This window comes from Gopherus evgoodei, chromosome 1, assembly GCF_007399415.2.
Source record: "Gopherus evgoodei ecotype Sinaloan lineage chromosome 1, rGopEvg1_v1.p, whole genome shotgun sequence".
Lineage (NCBI taxonomy): Eukaryota > Metazoa > Chordata > Testudines > Testudinidae > Gopherus > Gopherus evgoodei.
The window spans coordinates 143,988,800-144,010,588 of record NC_044322.1 but is presented as its reverse complement, the minus strand read 5'-3'; the positions used below and the strand labels follow the sequence as shown (position 1 = coordinate 144,010,588).

Below are 21,789 nucleotides of genomic sequence, written 5' to 3'. Positions count from 1 at the left end.
TCCCTCCCGTGCCCCTGCCCTTAGCCCCCTCCCTCATCCAAATTCCCTCCCAGAGCCCATGCCCCACACCCCTTCCTGCACTCCGAACCCCTTATGGCCATTCCTCCACCTAGGAGCAGCAGGGACATAGCGCCACTTCTGAGGAGCCACCCGGAGCCAGGTACTATAAACCACATTTTCAATGAAGATCAGAAATGCCGGCTTATAGAGCTTCCTGGTTGGTAAAGTGCCGGATAACCCAGCTTTTACTGTAGTATACTGATGTGTCCTGTCTGTGAGGATGTGCTACAGCTCCAGAAGGACAAAGAATGGAAGTCTAATGCAGTTGGAAGAGAGGAAAATGGGGTAAGGAATAGCCAGAGGCAGAATGGCTCAGCTGCTTGCCTATGCCAAATTTAAAGAGCAGCATGCAAGTAAATGTCCCTAAAAGAAGTTTGCTTTAGCTGGAATAGGAAGCTATGAAGAAAAAAGCTCTTGGGAAAGGGCTATCTATGGGTCCCCCCCTTCCCCCTGTGTCAGAAGTTGGATGGAAGTCATCCCACAGATTATGCAGTTTAGCCTGGTGTGATTGAAATAACAGGAGCCACTGATGGGAATACCAGAGGGGATGAGAATCAGGAAAACATGGAATCACAGACTAAGGGCTTGGCTACACTTGCAGCTGTACAGCGCTTTAAGTTAAACCTGCCTTCGGAGAGCACACTAGGGAAAGCGCTTCAGTCTGTCCACACTGAGAGCTGAAAGCGCACTGGCATGGCCACGTTTACAGCATTTGCAGCTGCATTGGGAGCGGTACGTTATGGGCAGCTATCCCAGCGTTCAAGTGGCTGAAACCTGCTTTTCAAATGGGAGTGGAGTGGACTGGAGTGTGACAGGGAGTGTGGAGGGAGAGAGTGGGGTTTTTGGGGTGCTGTGTCTCAGCACGCTGCCTTGTAAGTACAGACCCCTCCCCCCCCGCCTGTCTCTTCTCACTCAAAGCAAACATTAGCTGTTTGTTTGTTTTTTCTCAGACCAGATAAGAAGCCAGCGCTCCAAAACGGAGCTTTGAAAGGGCACTTCCACGTCCCGAGTTCACAACAAAGACAAGAGAGGCCACTTCAGTTAAGGGGATTATGGGACGTTTCCAGAGGTCAATTAGAGAGTTGTACCATTACTTCTTGTTTACACTGACACTGAAGCATCTCACCCAATACGCAACAGTTGTTAATCCTCTCGGGGAGGTGGAGTACCAGGTGCACTCCAGCCAGGGAGTAAGGCCATGTCTACATCTAAAATTTTGCAGCGCTGGTTGTTACAGCTGTATTAGTACAGCTGTATAGGGCCAGCGCTGCAGAGTGGCCACACTTACAGCAACCAGCGCTGCAAGTGGTGTTAGATGTGGCCACACTGCAGCGCTGTTGGGCGGCTTCAAGGGGGGGTTCGGGGAACGGGAGAGCAAACCGGGAAAGGAGACCAGCTTCGCCGCGGTTTGCTCTCGCGTTCCCCGAACCCCCCTGCAAACCGCAGGGAAGGAGACCAGCTTGCTCGGGGTTCCGTGAACGAGAGAGCAAACAGGGAAAGGAGACCCGCTTCGCCGCGGTTTGCTCTCACGTTCCCGAACCCCCTGCAAACCGCAGGGAAGGAGACCTGCTTGCTCGGGGTTCCGGGAACGAGAGAGCAAACCGGGAAAGGAGACCAGCTTCGCCGCGGTTTGCTCTCGCGTTCCCCGAACCCCCCTGCAAACCGCAGGGAAGGAGACCAGCTTGCTCGGGGTTCGGGGAACGAGAGAGCAAACCGGGAAAGGAGACCCGCTTCGCCGCGGTTTGCTCTCGCGTTCCCGAACTCCCTGCAAACCGCAGGGAAGGAGACCTGCTTGCTCGGGGAACGGGAGAGCAAACCGCGGCGAAGCTGGTCTCCTTTCCCGGTTTGCTCTCGCGTTCCCGGAGCCACCCAGCAAACCGCAGGGAAGGAGACCTGCTTGCTCGGGGCTCCGGGAACTAGAGAGCAAACCGGGAAAGGAGACCCGCTTCGCCGCGGTTTGCTCTCGCGTTCCCGGAGCCACCCTGCAAACCTCAGGGAAGGAGACCTGCTTGCTCGGGGTTCCGGGAACGAGAGAGCAAACCGCGGCGAAGCTGGTCTCCTTTCCCGGTTTGCTCTCTCGTTCCCCGAACCGCCGAGCAAGCGGTTCTCCTTCCCTGCAGTTTGCAGGGTGGCTCCGGGAACGAGAGAGCAAACCACGGCAAAGCTGGTCTCCTTTCCCGGTTTGCTCTCTCGTTCCCGGAACCCCGAGCAAGCAGGTCTCCTTCCCTGCGGTTTGCAGGGTGGCTCCGGGAACGCGAGAGCAAACCGCGGCGAAGCGGGTCTCCTTTCCCGGTTTGCTCTCTAGTTCCCGGAGCCCCGAGCAAGCAGGTCTCCTTCCCTGCGGTTTGCAGGGTGGCTCCGGGAACGCGAGAGCAAACCGCGGCAAATCTGGTCTCCTTTCCCGGTTTGCTCTCTTGTTCCCCGAACCGCCGAGCAAGCAGTTCTCCTTACCTGCTTGCTCGGGGTTCCGGGAACGAGAGAGCAAACCGGGAAAGGAGATCAGCTTGATTACCAGAGGCTTCCTCCTTCCACGGAGGTCAAGAAAAGCGCTGGTAAGTGTTTACATTGGATTACCAGCGCTGGATCACCAGCGCTGGATCCTCTACACCCGAGACAAAACGGGAGTACGGCCAGCGCTGCAAACAGGGAGTTGCAGCGCTGGTGATGCCCTGCAGATGTGTACACCTTCAAAGTTGCAGCGCTGTAACTCCCTCACCAGCGCTGCAACTTTCTGATGTAGACAAGCCCTAAGAGCGCTCAACGTGTCTTGCCGGTGTGGACGGGGAGTAAGGTAGAGTGCTCTGAGAGGCTTTATTGCGGTATAACGTGCAAGTGTAGGCCAAAGGCCTAAGGAGTGATCAGCCTTGTCAACTGGAATAGGGACTTATTGGATTTGGAGCTTGCCAAGAGAATGTGCGGCAGCTTCATCAGCGAAGCGCAGAGCCTTCAGACCACCCATCAAATCTGGTCAGAGAGCAGTTGTTTGTGATTTGTGATGCTGTCTGTCTTTGGCTGTGACCGCAAGTTGGATCCTGTTTTTGGCCCCCGGTGTGCAGGCTGGTTTCATATTGACCATGGCCTATTCAAAATTGGTTGAAAAAGGCCTGTGAGTGGTGTGGCAAATCAAAGCCAGGAACATGTGTCAGGTCAGTTATAAGTGACTGGTTTCTGATGTCCTTTGAAGACCATTTTTCATGCCACTTCAGCATCAGAGAAATCTAGACAGGGCAAGTGGGCACACAATGGGTTCCTTGACAGCAAACGTGCTCTTGGGTGGTTGAAGCAGTGTGTGTATACTGGTCTCGGGTTTGTTCTGATCTTCTCAACCATTCTGTCTGTAGCAGCCTGATGTATGTGTGGAGGAGTCACGTTGCTTAATGTGGGGAGCTGGTGTTGTCGAATCTTCCCAGTTACAATGTGCATGGTTGAGTGTAGTTATGTGTCAGCTGACTTGATGTGAGACAAATGGAGCTAGAGTGGAGCACCATATTCTGCTGCAGAATAATAGAGGGCTAAACCGAATATCGGAGTTGAGCATTTGCTCCTCAGGAAGTGCTGGCCTAGAATTTGCCTAGAAGGATCTAATGCGTCATCACCATAGCAGTTTTCCTCAGGTTATTGAGATATGTGACGTACTTATCAAGGTTTACTCTGAGAGAGACTGGTGGGGTTTGTGTTTCAGATGTCCATTGAGAAAGATATTCAGTTTTTAGGCTGCTCTGGCATTGTAAAGATGGGAGCAGCAGGGAGATCTGAGATGAGTGTGATTGGGTCGGTCACAGAGACTCCCTTTGGACAGTCATCTGATGTGCTGAGATTACCTCTGAGCCTGTTTTCCCTGCCATCTTGGGACTCCAGAACCCTGTCTTGTTGAGCCAGATATGCTAACTTACTGCAACACAGATCCAGGGTCTGAACCATGCCCCCAAAAGCTTCAGACTTAGCTGAAAACAGGCTCAGCAAGTACTCCTGTCTCCAGCACGCAGATCCAATGGGATCCAAACCCCAGATAAATCCGTTTTACTCTGAATAAAGCTTATACAGGATAAACTCTTAAATTATGCACAGCTCTTTGCTCCCCCGGGTATTAATCACTTACTCTGGGTTAATTAATAAACAAAAGTGATTTTATTAAGTATAAAAAGTAGGATTTAAGTGGTTTCAAGTAATAACAGACAGAACAAAATAAGTTACCAAGCAAAATAAAACAAAATGCACAAGTCTAAGCCCAATACATTAAGAACCTGTTTACAAGTAAAATCTCACCCTCAGGTTGTTCCAATAAACTTCTTTCACAGACTGGACTCTTTCCTAGTCCTGGCCCAATCCTTTCCCCTGGTACAGCCCTTGTCAGTCCCAGCTCAGGTGATAACCAGGGGATTTCTCATGACTGGCAGCCCCCTTCTGTTCCACCCCCTTTTATAGCTTTCACACAAGGTGGGAATCCTTTGTCTCTCTCTGTGTTCCTTCCCTTCCTTCTAAATGGAAAAGCACCAGGTTTAAGATGGACTCCAGTTCAGGTGACATGATCACTGTAAGACCTCCTTCATTACCTAGTAGCTGGAAGACACATACATAGGAAGGCTTGCAGGTAAATACACCCATTCACAGATCATTGATTCTGAAGCACCCTTAATGGCTTCCACTTAACATGTTTACATCAGTAATACAAGTTCATATCTTATTCTCCTAACTTCAGACATAGAAATAATACAGGCAAGCAAATGGAATGAACACATTCAGTAGATTATAAACTTTGTAATGATACCTTACAAGAGACCTTTTGCATGAAGTGTATTCCAGTTACATTATATTCACACTCATTAGCATATTTCCTGAAACATATGGAATGCAATGTCACAATGAGAATTTAGAAGTTTTGTACCTTTTCTATTAATACAGGAACAAGAGAATACCCAATAAAACTGAATTGCAATACATTTAAAATTGGTAAAAGGAAATACTTTTTACACAATACATAATTAATCAGTGGAACTCTCTGCCACTAGATATCACTGAATACAAGAGCTTAGTAGGATTAAATACATAAATAGACTTTTATAGGAAGAAAATCTACAGTTATATTGAGCAGGAAATAAAATTAGAAGAGAGAGTCCCTTATGTTTCAAGGCATAAACTAACCACCAACTGCCTGGAAGTAGGAAAAAAATTCTCCCAGGGGCAGGTAATGGAGGTCCCTTTATAGGTGCCTTACATTTTCCATTGAAGCATCCTGTTCTCAAGAATGGCCAGTACCAGGATTGAATGGCTCAGTGGTCTGATTTTGATATGGCAGTTCCTAGGTTCTGGAGAGATTAGTGAAAGAGAATTAGAAGCGTGTTTCTGAGTTGGACGCTTGAGTTATGATGGACAGTGTGCAGGGTGGAAAAGGAAGGAGGCAAGGTATAGAAATTCATATTAAACTGGATTTTTTCTCTCGTAAAAACAGCAGGAGATGAGTTGAAAAGTGGGAAGAGAGGTGTCAGTAGAAATTGTCTAGTGCGGAGAAGCAAGAGTTATTTGGTATGGGGGGTGAGACCACATATATAGCAGTCCCTGAACTTTCTCTAGAGGCATTAGGTGGATGCAGGAGAGGAAGTCTTTCAATAAGACTTTCCTTTTACAAATCAGCATTGAAGCAGTAGCAAGGGACCTGGCTCTCTAGATCATGGGTTAGACCATTGGTCTTGTAAACGAGGGGCTGCAAGTTCAATTCTTGCTGGGGCCTGCATAGAAGTTTCTGCCTTGGATTGTCATCTTATTGCTTGTCAGCCAGAACTAACCACCACCCTGTGCTGAGGGTACTTGGGATGTAGCTCAGGGTTTAGAGCATTGCCACTGGAATAAATGGCCCAGGGATGCTGTGGAATCTCAGTCACTGGAAATTAAGAGCAGGTTAGACAAACACCTCTCAGGGATGGTCTAGGTAATACTTAGTCCTGCTATGAGTGCAGGGGACTAGACTAGATGACCTCCTGAGGTCCCTTCCAGTCCTTCGATTCTATGATTTTAAGGTTCTCTTACTGCTTTTTGTGCAGGATCATTCACATCCAGCCTTTAAAGACACTGAGATTCTAATCTTTTGCTTTGCTGCTAAAAGAGGTGGTTTGTTGCTGAGAGACGTGTGGGAACATATTTGCACTCAAAATGATACCAGACAACTGTGGGATTTGTATCTGTTCTGCCCACCGTGTAAAGGTTCTGTTTCATGAAGGTCATATACCCAATTATGAAATATTCATAGCTGTGGGACCCAATTTTCATGTGAAGGTGTAAACTTTTGAAACCATGCCATTCGTCGTCAGATGAATGAGCATCACTAATGTTTTGATGGCCTTGAGCAGTTTCGAAGAGAAAGCTGTCTGAAAGCTTAGTTCTAGTGAGAGTCTTGAGTTGAATTAGACTAATTTCAGTGCGTTTAATTTGCAGTTACTGAGGTTGGATGGGTTGCTGGTTCTGAGGGGGGCAGTCAGTGGGCGGGAAGTAGGAGGGAGGGGATAGGGGGTGGAGGCCAGGCTGTTTGGGGACTCAGAGCCTTCCCTCCCTGGCTCTCCATACAGTTGCACAACCCCGATGTGGCCCTCGGGCCGAAAAGTTTGCCCAGTCCTGCTGTACAGCAAAAAAGGGTGTGTTCTTAACTTGTGTTAGCTATCTCAGGTTACAGTAGCAATGAAGACATGGCAACTTGGCATTTAACTTGGGTTAGGTGCTTGAATTAAAGCCTATAGGGGGGCCTGGGGATGAACTCAAGCTGTTAACCTGAGTTACTGCTGTTCTAACTAACCTGTGTTAAGAACAAACTTTTTTTATTTGCAGTGTATACATACTCTCAGTTACAAAAATCTCCAAGTCAAAACAGTATAAACGCTTAAAATGATCCAGTGCAATGTGAAATTGATCTAAGGAGTGGGTATACTTGAATGATCAGACCAAATTAACTTGCTGTGGGTGAATAAAGTGTTTTGTAAGCAGATTAAATTACTTGAGTCATTAACCCTCCAGGATATAGTGTTCTTTGTCTTCTGTTTTGTTTGAACTGTACATGTGCCCTACATTTTGTATCACAATGGCTACATTGTGAAGCTTGTTCCACTCTTTAAAATCCCTTTTAAAATATATGGAGAACAGATAACTGACCACCTCTTTGATCTCTCCACAGTTCTCATTTGTTACACTCACACGAAACATGAAGCTTCTCAGAGATCTCCTTTGTCAATAGTTACTGCCCTGGTGGATAAAATTGGTAAGTGGTCATTTGATCAACTGAAAAATGATGGTCTGTTCTATGAACACTTTTAGTAATAACTGCTAATCTCCAGCAGAAACTGATATCTTTCTCCTTTGTTTACATGAAATTGTTTGGTGCTAATTCTGATATGTTGCATTTCTTTTTAGATACTATTCTGCCTTTTTCTGGTGCCTTTCCTTCCAAAAAGTGAATATTTCATGTTTCATGCGTTTCTGTATTCAATTTTGCAGCAATCAAGTCAGTCTCCTAGATATTGACAGGCCAGTGTTGCTTGTCGTCCACGAAAGAGGCTTATAGCAGTGAGACTCAGCTTTGATTTTTGTACAGTACGTAACCAAGCACGCTAATGGTACTTAAAAAGTAATAACTTAGCTCTTATAGCACTTTTCAACTGTAGATATCAAAGTGCTTTACAATGGGTGTCCATATCATTATCCTCATTGTACAGATGGGGAAACTGAGGGACAGAGGGGTGAAGTGACTGGCCCAGGGTCACCCAGCAGCCTAATAGCAGAGCCGGAAATAGAGCGGAGTTCTTCTTTTCACTGTGTGTGTGTGTGTGTGTGTGTATAATGATTTAAAAAACGATTAATTATAATTGGCAATTATGATGATCTGCTGCCATCTTGCTGAAAAGTGACACCAACAGTGTGTATCTGAGTCCATTGCTGATGATTCTAAACTAGAACTAATCTCGATTTAATACCAGAATAAATTTTCTGTGTGAACAGGAAACACCATGGCCCTCATTCTTTACCAAATCAGAGCTGCATTTTGAGTTTGTCTGCAGGGAGTCAGCTTATAGCCATACAGGGAAAGACCCTTACACCAGTGGAGGATGGTGTATAGTGGAACTTCACTGTAGCCTGTCATGCTGTTTCCTTCTCTGTGCTGCTTCTTCCCCTTATGCTGATGTTAGGAGGGGTGGCTGGTATAGAAGCTGATTGAGCTTCTTCCACTAGCAGAGAGTTGCCCTGCACTGGGTGCAATACTGACTGTCCGTCTCTGGCTATTTTAAGGCCACTTTGTGCTAGATACTCAGTGTGAAGTGGCCTAGGAGAATCCATACCCTTGCTTTTTAAATACTAAACTTCAGTTATCTTGCTCTAACACATTGTCATGTATATTTCAGATTTGTGCAAGAAGGTCATATACCCAGATTGTGATATCAAATTCACTGGAAATGTTTCTTGGGTTGGGAAGACCTCAATGGAAGTGAAGATGCACATGCTTCAGGTTGGGGTCAGTGACTTCTATTTCTTTTTTTCGTTTCTCCCAAGATACTTTGGACACCTCAGAAGGAATTGAGTGATAACATTAGAAACCTAAATTACACTGAGGTCATCTGTTTTAGAAGGGCTACCAACCCCTGTGCTTCAGGATTTATATTCTTAATCTTAGACCACTGGTAGTCATTTACTTCCCTGTTTTCTCCTTTCCAAAGCATAGTTCTTTATGGTAGGTGTTTTATGTCTTCCACTGAAGTATCTGGTACTGTTGGAGATAGGATGGACCTTTGGTCTAATGCAACATGGCAGTCCATAAGCCGTCCTCTTCTCCTCCAACAAAGTTGTCCTCCCTGCTTTTTGGAAATGCTTTCTTCTTTATTTTAACATCAAAAGATACCCAGATTAGAATGCCAGAGTTTAGAATTGATATTGTAATGGGATATCATAGAAATTTAAGGGTGAAAGGAACTTCATGAGGTCATCTAGTCCAGTCCTCTGCATTGGGGCAGGACCAAGTAAACCTAGACCATGCCAGACAGGTGTTTGTCTAACCTGTTCTTAAAAGCCTCCAATGATGGGAATTCCACAACCTCCCTTAGAAGCCTATTCCAGAGCTTAACTACCTTATAGTTAGAAAGTTATCCCTGAGATCTAACCTAAATCTCTCTTGCTTCAGATTACGTCTTGTCCTACCTTCAGTGGACATGGAGAACAATTGGTCACCATCCTCTTTGTAACAGCCCGGGAAGGGAGAGTAGTTATTTAAGTTAAGGGACAATGCTGGCATAAGAACAAAGGCATATAAATCAGCCATCAATTAGTTTAGTCATTAAATTAGGTGGTTTCTAACTATGAGAGGAGTGATGTTCTGGAACAACTTTCCAAGGGCAATAGTGGGGGCAGAAATCCCAACTTCTTTTAAGACTAAGACTGGTAGGTTTATGGAGGGGATGGTGTGATGAGATTGCCTACAATGGCCTATGACCCGTCTGCTACTGCTGTTAGCAAATATCTCCAGTGTCTGGAGATAGGACTCTGGACGGGGAGAGCTCTGAATTACTACAGAGAATTCTTTTCCAGGTATCTGGTCAGTGGATCTTGCCCATGTGCTCAGGGTTTAACAGCTCACCATATTTAGGGTCAGAAGGAAGTTTTTCCCCAGGTCAGAGACTGTTGTCTCTGCAGTGTTGGGCAGGGATCAATTGCTGCTTTGAACTGGCAGAAATGGTGGACTCTATGTAACTTGAAGTCTTTAAATCAAGATTTAAGGACTTCAGTAACTCAGCCAGAGGTTATGGGCCTACCTCAGTAATGGGTGGGTGTGGTTGTGGCCTACAATGTGCAGGAGGAGAACTGGATGATTCTGATGGTCTCCTTTGGCCTTGAAGCCTCTGAGTCCTATGTGGGTGAGACAGCCCTGAGCATATTTTAAAACCATTATCGGGTCCCACCCTCTGTCTTCTTTTCTGAAGACTAAACATGCCCAGTTTTCTAACGGTTCCTCAAAGGTCAGGTTTTGTAAACCTTATCATTTTTTATTGCTCTGCTAGTCTCTCCACATCTTTCTTAAAGTGTGGTGCCCAAAACTGGATACAGTAGTTCCGCTGAAGCCTCACAGTGCCAAGTAGAGCAGTACAGTTACCTCTCATGTTTTATATATTACACTCCCAGTAATATACCTGAGAATATTAGCCTTTTTTGTAAATGCATCACAGTGTTGACTTGTATTAATTTTGTGATACATTACACACACACCCAGATCCTTTTCAGCAGCACTACTGCCTGGCCAGTTATTCCTCTTTTTGTAGCTGTGATTTGATTTCTCCCCCCCCCCCAAATGTAGTACTTTGCACTTGCCTTTACTGAATGCCATCTTGTTTTCAGACTAATTTTCCAAGGTGTTGTGTTGATATGTTCTAATGTGTAAAATAACTTGATTTTTTAGGATTGTAAGACAGATAATTCATGAATATCACTGGAAACAGTGTTGAAATAAGATACTTTAATTGGAGTACAGTTGATTTACAAAAAATATACCTGGCTAAACAGTAGAAAAATTATTTATTAGTAACCGTTCAATGAAAAGCTGCCAATGAATATGATGTATTAGTCACAATTAATTATTTTTCCAGCTCCATTACAAAATACTAGTGTGGCAATTGAATTGTTCAAAATACATCCTACACTTCAGAAAAACAAATACAAAAACCCAGTTTTGATCCAGTTTACCTCTAAAAAATGAATGTCTGTACTGTTGAATTGTTAGTGGATAAGGGATTATCTGTTGCTAAATGTGTCGTTCCTCTCTACTGGCATTAGGTAGGCAAGTCTGCGGTGATAATGGCTTGTTGTCATGGTGTTGTTTGGGAATGGAAGTGGGAACTAATTGGTAACTGGAGTTGTTGCCATTTTTTATACTAATTGTATAACCTGTATCATTGCTAAATAGTTGCATGGCAGTTCTGCTGAAATAGAATATTATGTTGAGCGCTTCTCTTGTCTTAGGTCCATTGCAAGAAAACTGGGAAGGGGTGAAATGTGAAAGCAAACAACATCTTAATTGCATTATTAGTATGAACTGCGTGGCCTGTTAAACAACGTCACTTTTGTAGAGAATAAAACTGGATTTCTTTGTTCTGTTTTAGTTACATGATGATACTTACAGCTCTGTGTTAGATGCAACCTTTGTCATGGTGGCCCGTGATCCAGAAAACAAGAGGTAATTTATCTGTGTGGGACGCTGGGAATACCAGATTGTTGTTGTTGGAAAGTGGCAAATGCTCTAACTTCTATGTGTGTTTTAGTTATAAGTAAATCATATACTTGCCCTTTTTTGGTTAGGAAATAGGCAGTATATTTTCAGGTTTTTTTGGGGAGAGCTTGAGGGAGAGAACGTCTACAGTTAGCTTCTCAGAACTATATAGAGTATTGTTGGTAATTTTCAAACTATAATTGGTATTTGACCCATTTCTAGAAATGGTGTTTCCCTGAATTTAAACAATAGACCTGATGAAAACATGCCAGAAGGAAGAGTCATCTGGAACCCACCAGGAATCTATTGTAACCATGAGAATTAATTGGTCCCTGTATCAAGGGAGGGAATGGCTGATACTCAACTTGTAAATGGTCACTCACAAATATAATTTTAATACCATACTGAAAGTGCTGTGAGTTCCTTAGAGGACTCTGTCAACCTAAAACATGTGTAACTAATAACTCGGACTATTAATGATTTTGAAGGAATTTTAAAATTCTAATTTACATTTCCCTATCTTGCTGGTTTTACTTCCCACATACTGTTTTGCTTGGTCATTTAAAACAAACTGATCATTTTCTCTTTTAGCCGATAGGTCACTAACATTGCTGTGGGAGGTTTAACTAAAACTTCTACTTCTAACCTGTTCAGTTTACAATTTTCAAAAATCTTAAGTCTTTCTATTCATAATAGGTCTAACAACTTCTTGTGTGCATAATAGAAAAATATTTTTGTGATTTAAAATTCAGTGTCCTTGACGTAGTAATATGGTCACATGTTTATTTTTTTCAAGTTTATAGTGTATCTGTCCTAGGTACTTAAATGTTTCCTGGGCTGTAGTATCTGAGCACCTTACAGTCTTTAATGTATTTATCCTCACAACACCTGTGCGTGGTAGGAAGTGCTGCTATTCCCATTTTTACAGACAGGAAAGTGATATACAGATAGTAAGTGACTTTACTGAGATCAAAGAGGATGGCTGTGGCAGAGTAGGAATTGACCATGGGCAACCCAGGTTCTAGGCTAGTTCTCCAGTCAGTGTACCTCAGATCTGAGTAACTATTCCAAAAAATAAAACATACAAAATAATATAAAAAGACCAGCTCAGCTCTGTCCTCTGTAGTCAAAGAACAGAAAGAGAAAACCTGGACTTTGCAGCATGCTTGGAAAGTTAGCAAATCTGGGGAACAGAGAGAAGCTGCCTCAGCAGTGTAGCATGATGCAAACATAGCATATATGTATCTTTTTCTATCCAGTCTGAACATAATGCAACAATTTAAGAACCGAAGTAACTTCTCCAAATTATGGAGAGGGAGGGCTCTTTTGAGCAAACAGACATCTTGCTTTGTGAAAGATTCCTATGTTGATTTGATCTATATAATTAGGCATTGTAGATTTGTGCAGCACAATAAACAAATGAATTGGACTGTAGGCAGCTTCTTATGTTCTTATTTGATAAGCTGTATGTGTGGTAAACAGCTTTTGGTTGCTGATAAGGCCACTACTGAAATGAATAGATTATGGCAGAAGGCTTGCTACAGGTTTTTTTTTCAAGTTCTTTCATTTCATTATTTTAGACAACTGTTTAGACAATTATTAGACATTATTTTAGACAATCCTAGATCACAGCTTGAATTTACTGTGCTTCTGAATGGTTTGTCTGCAGTAATCTGTTATGAAAATTTTGGTCGTCATTTAACTTTTTAAGAAGTATAAATGCTATGAGGACCCATCTTTAGTTATACTAGAGAACTGTTAACAATCTGAGATCTGCTGAGCAGTAAAGCCAATGGGTGACCTTTCGGTGTCACCAGCCATCCTATGAAACATATTTATTTCTTTAGAAGTCATCTTATCTCAGATAAAGCTATGTCTCTTTCTCTCTTAGATTGTATGTGGACAAAGGAATGTCTATTGATCTTTCCCCTGTGCATTTATGACATTTTTTTCTAAAGCATATCACTTTAAAAATAATTCATATCCATAGGTCAGCATTTGTTAATCCATTAATTCCTGAGGGCCAAGAGGAGGAAGAAATCTTCAGGAAAGGAGAATGTATGTAATACTTCATGTATACTTTATGGCAGTAGAAAACTCTGTATAGGTTCATTGCGGTGACAGAGAGCAAAGTTCAGAAATTCTACGAGCAAGAGTTGCTCTTAATTTATTTAAGATCAGATTTACTTTGGCCTCACACACCTGCTAGTACCTCGAGATTAGTCCAAACCATGAATTTTGCATCTGGATTTTGAAACATTTCCCCCCTCACCTTACCTCAGATACAGGGTTTTGTGTTAGACCATATCTAGTTATATCAATTTTAATATGCTATTGTAGTACATCAGAAGTACTGAATAACTAAACTGAGAGTAAGGAAACAGTAGATATGTTAATTAAATAAATCATACTTCCTGAACTGCTGCATCTTGTCTTGTGTTCATATTTGGGCTGTGGCACACTGAGGGCTATACTATCTAAATTGAATCACATAATATTTTACCCATTAAAGCCTCTATTCAAGACAGCATTTAAACACATGCTTAACGTTAAGTTTGCACGTAAATCCCATTGATTTCAATTTTCAGTGCTTTAATCTTTGGATGACCAATTTGACACTTTAGAGGTGCCTGATTTTCAACAACTGGATGCTCATCACCTTCTGAAATTAGAACTCTTTCAGGTATCTCAACTTGGGCACCCAAAACCATAGGCAACCAAAATGACTAGTTGTTGGACTGTTCCTTTATATCCTAAGTATATTTCACTGCACAAAGACATAAAAGAGAGGAAGTCATTGTTAGCTTTCTGTATGTGCGTTGTAAATCTTTCGGGTTTGTGGCAGCATGTACTGTGTGTGACTGATTGATTTTTCTTTTTCTTACTCACCCTTCTTACTCTTTTCATTTAAAGTTTGCTTTAAAAATACCTCATTTTAGAGGAGTTCAAAACTGCTCTAATGGAGTTAAAATAGTCAGCTAAGTTAAAATCTGAAGATTTTGGGCTGCCATACCTGGTTTCATCATAACTCATGTCCTCATAAATTTGGTTCTTTGTACCATATACACAGTAACCACACAAGTTTGTGGGGAAATCCAAATGCATGAGCAGCTAATTAACTGAACCAGAGAAATGCTATTGAAGGAGATATGAGGGATGGGATGCAGTATAAGGATGCTTGGACGTGGTCACGATAAAGCCAGCTTTATTTAAAAAAAAAAAAAAGTATAAGGTGTAGATCCTTGCAAAAGCCTTGTTACATTGTTTTTTAAGGTCCCCTGCTTTGTTTATTTTTTGAAGGTGTACAAAAATAAAATACCAGAAGACTCTTAAAAGCTCCTTTTCCCCAAAAGTTCTACACTATCTTCAGTAAATATTTAAAGTATATACTGCCAATGATACAAAAAGTAGAAATGTGTCGCACACTATTCAGTTCTTTTGCATTTGTAGTATGAGTCAATCTGTAGTGGTTAAATGAATATCCTAGTATGTGAATAATGGGTCTGCAGTACATTGCTGTGTTTATAAGACCAACAAATTCTATTGGCACACCAGCTAAGTGACCATTTCGAAACAAAGCACTTAAATAAAATGTATGGGTGAAATCCTAGCCCCAGTGAAGTCAATTGCAAAACTTCCATTGACATCAGTGGGGCAGATTACATCCTATATTTTTTTCTTTAATGCAAACAAATATTAAGAGCAAATTTCTTATAAGTCTGACTGTGAATCCAAAAATCACTTACTCTGGTGATGAATTTTAAAATGGAGAGAGGACTTGACTGCTTTGTAAAGCAATTTAAAACCAAGTGATGTTCTGCAATCTTTGTGCTCAATTATTTTTTTTTTCTTTAGTGAACAAGATGAGGAGGGTTGATTTCAGTACTGCATCCTTACTGAAAATGGCTCCCACTGCAGAAGAAAGAAACATTGTTCATAACATATTCCTTAATACACTGGACACAAGGCAAGTAGGGGAAGAACTAATAACTTGCAAGAAGGGACAGTAATGTGGCAGTTGGATGCTCAGTTGTAAGGGTAGAAGGAATGCAGATAATTTTTGCTTCCCTATCCCATCACTTAAACACTTGGATGCTGTCTCCTTTACCTGGAATACAGGCACAAAGCACCATCAGTGTGCTGATTACACCACGTATGTTCCTGAACGGAATTTTGTGCCATCCAAGAAAGCTAATGCTATTCAGCAGCTGCAATCAAGAATAAAACAACAAGGTTACAGTAGATGGCTTCTGAGAAAGCGACAGAATAATCTTAAGAAAGGGGTTAGTCAAGCTTAACCACAAGAAGGAATTTAACCCCCTATGGGGCTCTTGGAGCTATTGCACTGCCATTGCAGTCTTGTGCCTTAATAACTGGCTAGTCTTCTAAAGGGAAGAGGTGTTCCTTGGCTATAATAATAATTTTTCACCTGCTGATCCAAGATTCTCACAGTGTGTTGTAAACATAAATTCTGACACCCTGTGAGATTTACTACTTAATTTTACAGATTATGAGGGGGCTGGGAAATAGAGACACAGAGAGGTTATGATGTCTAGACAAGAAAACCAGAGTGAAAAATTTTAAAAAATGGGATGGGGGCAAATAATCTGAAAAGTGGCAGAATTAGAAAAGATTAAGAAGTGAAGGGATGATAATAGAGGGAAAAGAGATCTGAAAATATAATTCTTGTACAATTAGTAATATTTTTAATCTGAAGTGAAACGAGAATCTGGAAAGACAGCAGGAAACTCAAAGTAAGATACAGAAAGTGAAGTGACAGAAAGGAGGAAAGGGGAGGACAAAAAGGGATAAGGGAAACATTTTATTACCATCTGTATTTTTAGTTTTTTTTAAATCCCTCTATCTGCATATCGTTAATCTTTCTGAAGGAGCAGCTGCAGAGTTAAACACGTGCACTCTCGCAGAGCCAGTCTTGAACTAACTTTATTAATACAAAGCAGGAATAACAATACACAAGAAAATTCTGTAATGTCTATAGAAATAACATTAGAGGAGCTCTTATTTATTCCAATATCTTAAAATTAGTTGTAACATGGTTGAAATTTTCAAGGTTACTTAGTGGATTTAGACATATCTTCCATTTTAAAATTAGCAGATGTATGTGTAAATCCCCTAGACAAATTTGCAAATCTTAAATTATGTGTCTGTGATTAATTCATCTGGCATTTTGCATCTTCTTATACTCTAATACAGTGGCTTTCAACCTTTTTTCATTTGCAAACCCCTAAAAATGTTGAATGTAGGTGCGGACCCCTTTGGAAATCTTATAGTCTGCAGATCCCCAGGGGTCCATGGACCACAGGTTGAAAACCGCTGCCCTAATAAAAAGGTGAAGGACTTGCTTAGGGAGTTTAGAATGGATTTTTTTTTTTGGTTGGCTGGGATTTTTTGCTAGTTACACTTTTCAGGTCAGGACACTTGAGGTTTTTGTGGTCTTATTAGCAATGGTTCCCCAATAAGCAGATGCATAAACATTTTGAGCATCAGCATCTAACTTTACTCATGTGAACAGTCCCACTGAAATGATCCACTTAAAGTTAAATATGAGCATACATGTTTGAAGGACCATGGCCTTAGACCAGACACTTGCATTAATCAAGTTCTGGTTTTCGAGGTCTGTCAGAAACAGCATATGTTACTGGCCCTTCCATTTTTTCCATTTGAATCCTGGTTTGCTTGGTGTGTGTGCACACACAAGTGGTTTTTCTATTTTTGTGGTTGTAGTTTGTTGAGCACTGTTGAAGCTGGATATTGAGTGTATTGCCCCAAACCCCTTGTTTCTACAGGACTGTAAGTTTTCGGAGTCGTGTGCTACCACCCAATTCAGTATGGATGGAAGATGCAAAACTTAAGAGCTTGGTGATCTGCCATCCTCAGGTATTTGAAGGAGTACTAACGCATTACAAAAGTCATAACAAATGAGTTATGAATCATCTTTAAGGTTGGCAGATCTAAGACATTTAACTTGGACTTTTTTGTTTTTTACTCTGATTAAATATAGTTCTAAATGTAGCATTTCTTTTTATTTATCAGAAGGGATATCTTAGGTAAAGAAATTCCTCCACAGACACCTGAGAGCAATGAGTGTTGATCAAGAGACAGTATCCATCAGTGTTAGTCTTAGGGTTGCCACCCAACCAGTTTTCACCCAGACAGTCTGGGTTTTAGCTTGTGTATCTGGGTGCTATTTAACCAGCCCTGATGTCTGGTTTTTTTAAAATCCTGGCTGGAAGAGGCAGAGCAGAGGGTGGGGGCTCATTACCAGCCATTAGAAAGGTGGGAACTCTATTAGTTTAATCTGAGAGCACAAGATTTTGATTGAACAGTTCATATTGTTTTAACAGCTTTTGTCTGCCAAGAATAAGATTCTTTTTAAATTAGCATTTGAATATATCAGCTAAGCTCACAGATTTGTGCAGTGGAAACCCTAAATTTACAAAGGTTTACCTATAAGACTTAGCAAATGTACAATTCCAGTTGTACAAATACAAAAGTGAAAACACCTGACAGATTCTGCAGAGCGTGTATAAGATGGGATGACTACTATTTTTTTTTTTTTTAAATTGTGTTTTGGATAAGGTAAGCTCTTAAGAAGTAAGCACGCTGAATCATTTAGACTTCTATATATGTTTTAATTGTGCTGTACAGCTGCCAAATATTCATTATAGGAGCTATGTATAATCCCATAAACAAGACTACAAATGAACCTGACAGGCTTTACCACTGTGTTGTGTGAGTACATGCGTATTGTTGCCACTTTGCTGTTTGTGTTTCTAATGCAGGAACGAAACATTTTCAATAGAATCTTTGGGGGGTTTCTCATGAGGAAAGCATTTGAGCTGGGATGGGCTACTGCCAGCAGCTATGGGTGAGTTTCAGGTTTTCGGTATTTGTGTAATCCAGAACATTTTGTGTGTTTTATTAATGGGTAGCGGGAACCTGAACTACAAAATAAGCAGTCAATGGAAAATATGTATAGTTAGGATACAAAAGGGTTTGATGTTTTAGTGGCTATTCTACAGCCACTTACTCTTAGAAACCTGACACGGTATCTGATCCTGCAAACACTTACAAACCTGTCCAACTTTAAGCACATGAGTAGCCCCACTGAAGTCTGTGGGACGACACACATGCTGAAAGTTAAGCACATGTGTAAGCTTTTGCAGGAGTGAGGCCTGAATGAAGAGGACTAGACAAACCAGAAGTGGCAGAAAATTGTGTTTTGACTCTAGTTCAGTGGTTCTCAAACTTTTTTTTTCCCCCACGGACCCCTTAAATTGCTGAGGGTCTCGGCAGACCACTTAGATCTTTCCAAATGTTTGTACCATTAGTTAACTATTGTAAAGCCCTCTGGAGAAAAGTACTATTAAAAAAAAACTTTAATAATTTAACTTTTTTGTTCTACAAATAAACACACAACTCACATTTTAATATCAGTAGTCTTAGCTTTCTCATGCGATGGATGTGCCCTCTCTCCCCTGCTGCAGCAGCCCCCAAGCTAGGGTTGGGAAGAAGGGGGGGGTCTCTCTCCCTCTCCTCCCCCCCGTGGCAGTCCCTGACATGGGGTTGGGAAAGAGGAGTGTATCTACTCCTCCTCCCCCCGTCACCCCCCCGCTCCCCAGCAACCACAGAGCTGAGTCTGGGAAGGAGAGCTATGTCTCCCTGGCAGCCACAGCCCTGGAGCTGCAGAAAGTCGCCTCTTTCTCTGTCTGTTGCAGCCCTGCACATCTGAAATCCCCACCTACCCCCTGCACAGCTCCACTAATTAGGTGGGTGGCCCTTCATTCTCATGTGTGTGTGGCTGCCCAGGCACGCACCTTAGAGGGAAATATCTGCGGAAAACCTGAATGGAGCTCGCGGACTCCTGGTGGTCCACAGACCACAGTTTGAGAACCTTCGCTCTAGTACATAATGTTGCTATAGTATGTGGTGTAGTAGAAGAGGATGGGAGCCAGTACCATGGCAGGAGTACATGTATCACCTCTATGCTGGCATTCCCTCAGGATATTGGTTTTCTTCTTGGCACACTGGCTGTATTCTTCAGCAATTCTTATTGTTTTATATATTTTTATGTGGCTCAGTTTCAGATATATTTTGCATTAAAGATAATTAAAATTGTTTCAACTTGTGCAGAGACAAGTAGCTGCTCTTGAATACTAAGTACCTTTTTTTTTCTCTGCAGAGGTGCCAGACCTTATGTAGTAGCTGTAGATGATATCATGTTTCAAAGACCAGTTGAGATTGGATCCCTATTACTGCTTTCTGCACAGGTAGGAGTTGGTCTCTTTTTTTCAAACAGCCATAAAGCTTATTCAGCTTGATGTCTTCATTATCAATCATTGACAATGAACAATGAGTTATGAAAGTGGCGGAATTAACTCCTCTTCCGTCTTGTCCCCTTTCTTTGGTGTAAATGATAAAATAATAACTGTATCCACTGTTCTGTCTAGGTTTGTTATACAGCAGAAAACTATATCCAGATTAGAGTACACAGTGAGGTTTATGATTCGGATACCAGAGAGCACAAGACAACCAACGTCTTCCATTTCACTTTTATGTCAGAAAGAGAGGTACCACAGATTGTCCCAAAAACATACGGTGGTAAGTGGCAATTTTAATGCATCTCATTGAAACTTTGTTCTTGGAAGGGAAAAACCTATTCTCTGTCTGCTGGTGGAGCGTACTTAAGTTTTAATAGACTACTACTAGCAGAGTAACACAAAATGCCCCTTCATGCTAACCTGTATTTATTCTATACCCTTCCATAATGCAAATGTGTTTCATATTGCTTCTCAAACTTGGTCTTCTGTGTAGTGCCCAGTACATTCCAGAGGCTGTTTTTTTTAAAGTGACTGTTTTGTTTTTTTTAAATACTCATATCTCTTTTCTTTCTTCCTGTCATTTCAGAGTCCATGTTGTATTTAGATGGCAAACGGCACTTCAGTGCCACCACGAAATAAACCAGAGAAGTGGAGAAAACTACTGCAGCGCCATAGCAAATTGTTAGCTGTGGAGAAACCTCTGCCAAAGATTGCTAGCTTTCTATGCACGGTGTATCAATAATGGTATTTCTGCTCTTTAACGCAGTGTGTCATCAGTGTAGGCATATTGGAAAGTGGTCTGTTTTTGAACAAAAAGTCAATCATTTAGCACTATTTATACAACTAGCTGTAGGCTGACTGTGTGATGTTGTACAGCTTTCTCCTCTACTCTCGCTTTAGAGCTTCCACAGTTAAGATGCATAGCTTCTTAAAATTCTGCTCTGACAGGCTGTTCATGTTTCATAGAGGGATGAAAACCATAGTCCAGAAAACGTTAAAGGGATATTACCATAGAGAAGTCTCAGTTTTGTCACCATTCCCATATCTTCTCTCCTACACACACACATGCTTCTCATTATGGTCCCTGATACAGGAGAGCTATCATTTCTCTAAAATGAGGGCTGCTGCTGTTGATATCCTGTTTGATCATTTGTGTTCAAATCTGACCCAGGTTCCTGTGTAAGTTATCAGTCAGCCTCCTGTTGGTTCTCAGGAACAGGTGAATCTGGGCAGTGGAAGAACAGTGTGGTGTGCACATCTGTGTTATGTGAACATGATCCTTGCAATCGTGTGTGTATTTGTCTGCGGATGGGATCTCATAAGGTTGCTGCAGCCCTTGTTTTGAAGAATTGATGTGTGTTTTCTTCTACTTTGAGGACATCCTAATTTTTACAATGAATGAATTGGCCAAATGTGAAGTTGACAGATATCTGTATGTGGGAGATACCACCAATACTGTATACTCCTTTTTGAATTCTTTTGTATAACTGATTCAGTGAACAAAAGATGACTAGGGAAAATTCCCGAGAGAATTATTCCCGAAAGCTTTTAGGCTAAATATAGTACAGATGCTATTGGCAGGGTGCTGTGTACGTGTGGAGGGGAAGGCAGGCTTTTTAGAACAGAGCATTAGGTTCCAGCTTAGTGCAGAAGCTGCTAGAACAGCAGTGGATTGAGCTGATCCACAGATCATAGAATATCAGAGTTAGAGGGGACCTCCATAGGTCATCTAGTCTAACCCCCTGCTCAAAGCAGGACCAATCCCCAATTAAATCATCCAAGCCAGGGCTTTGTCAAGCCTGAACTTAAAAATCTCTAAGGAAGGAGATTCCACCACCTCCCTAGGTAACCCATTCCAGTGCTTTCACCATCCTCTTAGTGAAAAGTTTTTCCTAATATCCAGCCTAAACCTCCCCCATTGCAACTCAAGACCATTACTCCTTGTTCTGTCATCAGGTACCACTGAGAACAGTCTAGAGCCATCCTCTTTGGAACCCCCTTTCGGATAGTTGAAAGCAGCTATCAAATCCCCCCTCATTCTTCTCTTCTGCAGACTAAACAATCCCAGTTCGCTCAGCCTCTCCTCATAAATCATGTGCTCCAGCCCTCTAATCATTTTTGTTGCCCTCCTCTGGATTCTTTCCAATTTTTCCACAT

The 21,789-nt window shown here is 42.0% G+C and overlaps 1 protein-coding gene and 1 long non-coding RNA gene across 5 annotated transcripts in view; one reads left to right on the top strand and one right to left on the bottom strand.

The window, feature by feature from the left end:
* ACOT9 (acyl-CoA thioesterase 9) overlaps positions 1-21,393 on the top strand; it is a 39,022-nt gene extending 17,629 nt beyond the window's left edge. For 3 of the 4 annotated variants that reach the window (XM_030574903.1, XM_030574886.1, XM_030574913.1), the window contains 10 exons: positions 7,220-7,303; positions 8,442-8,551; positions 11,184-11,257; positions 13,281-13,348; positions 15,146-15,257; positions 17,098-17,188; positions 18,094-18,179; positions 19,494-19,581; positions 19,762-19,912; positions 20,219-21,393. In XM_030574903.1, the coding sequence (XP_030430763.1) occupies positions 7,220-7,303; positions 8,442-8,551; positions 11,184-11,257; positions 13,281-13,348; positions 15,146-15,257; positions 17,098-17,188; positions 18,094-18,179; positions 19,494-19,581; positions 19,762-19,912; positions 20,219-20,271 (917 nt within the window). In that variant the 3' untranslated portion in view covers positions 20,272-21,393. The remainder of the gene's footprint in view (positions 1-7,219; positions 7,304-8,441; positions 8,552-11,183; positions 11,258-13,280; positions 13,349-15,145; positions 15,258-17,097; positions 17,189-18,093; positions 18,180-19,493; positions 19,582-19,761; positions 19,913-20,218) is intronic. The other variant, XM_030574895.1, reaches the window with a different exon arrangement.
* On the bottom strand, positions 13,443-15,150 carry LOC115657286. Its single transcript, XR_004001947.1, has 2 exons — positions 15,037-15,150; positions 13,443-14,057 (listed from the first exon to the last, which is right to left on the bottom strand). It is a non-coding gene; the product is annotated as an uncharacterized LOC115657286 (long non-coding RNA).
* Positions 21,394-21,789: the final 396 nt, after the last annotated feature.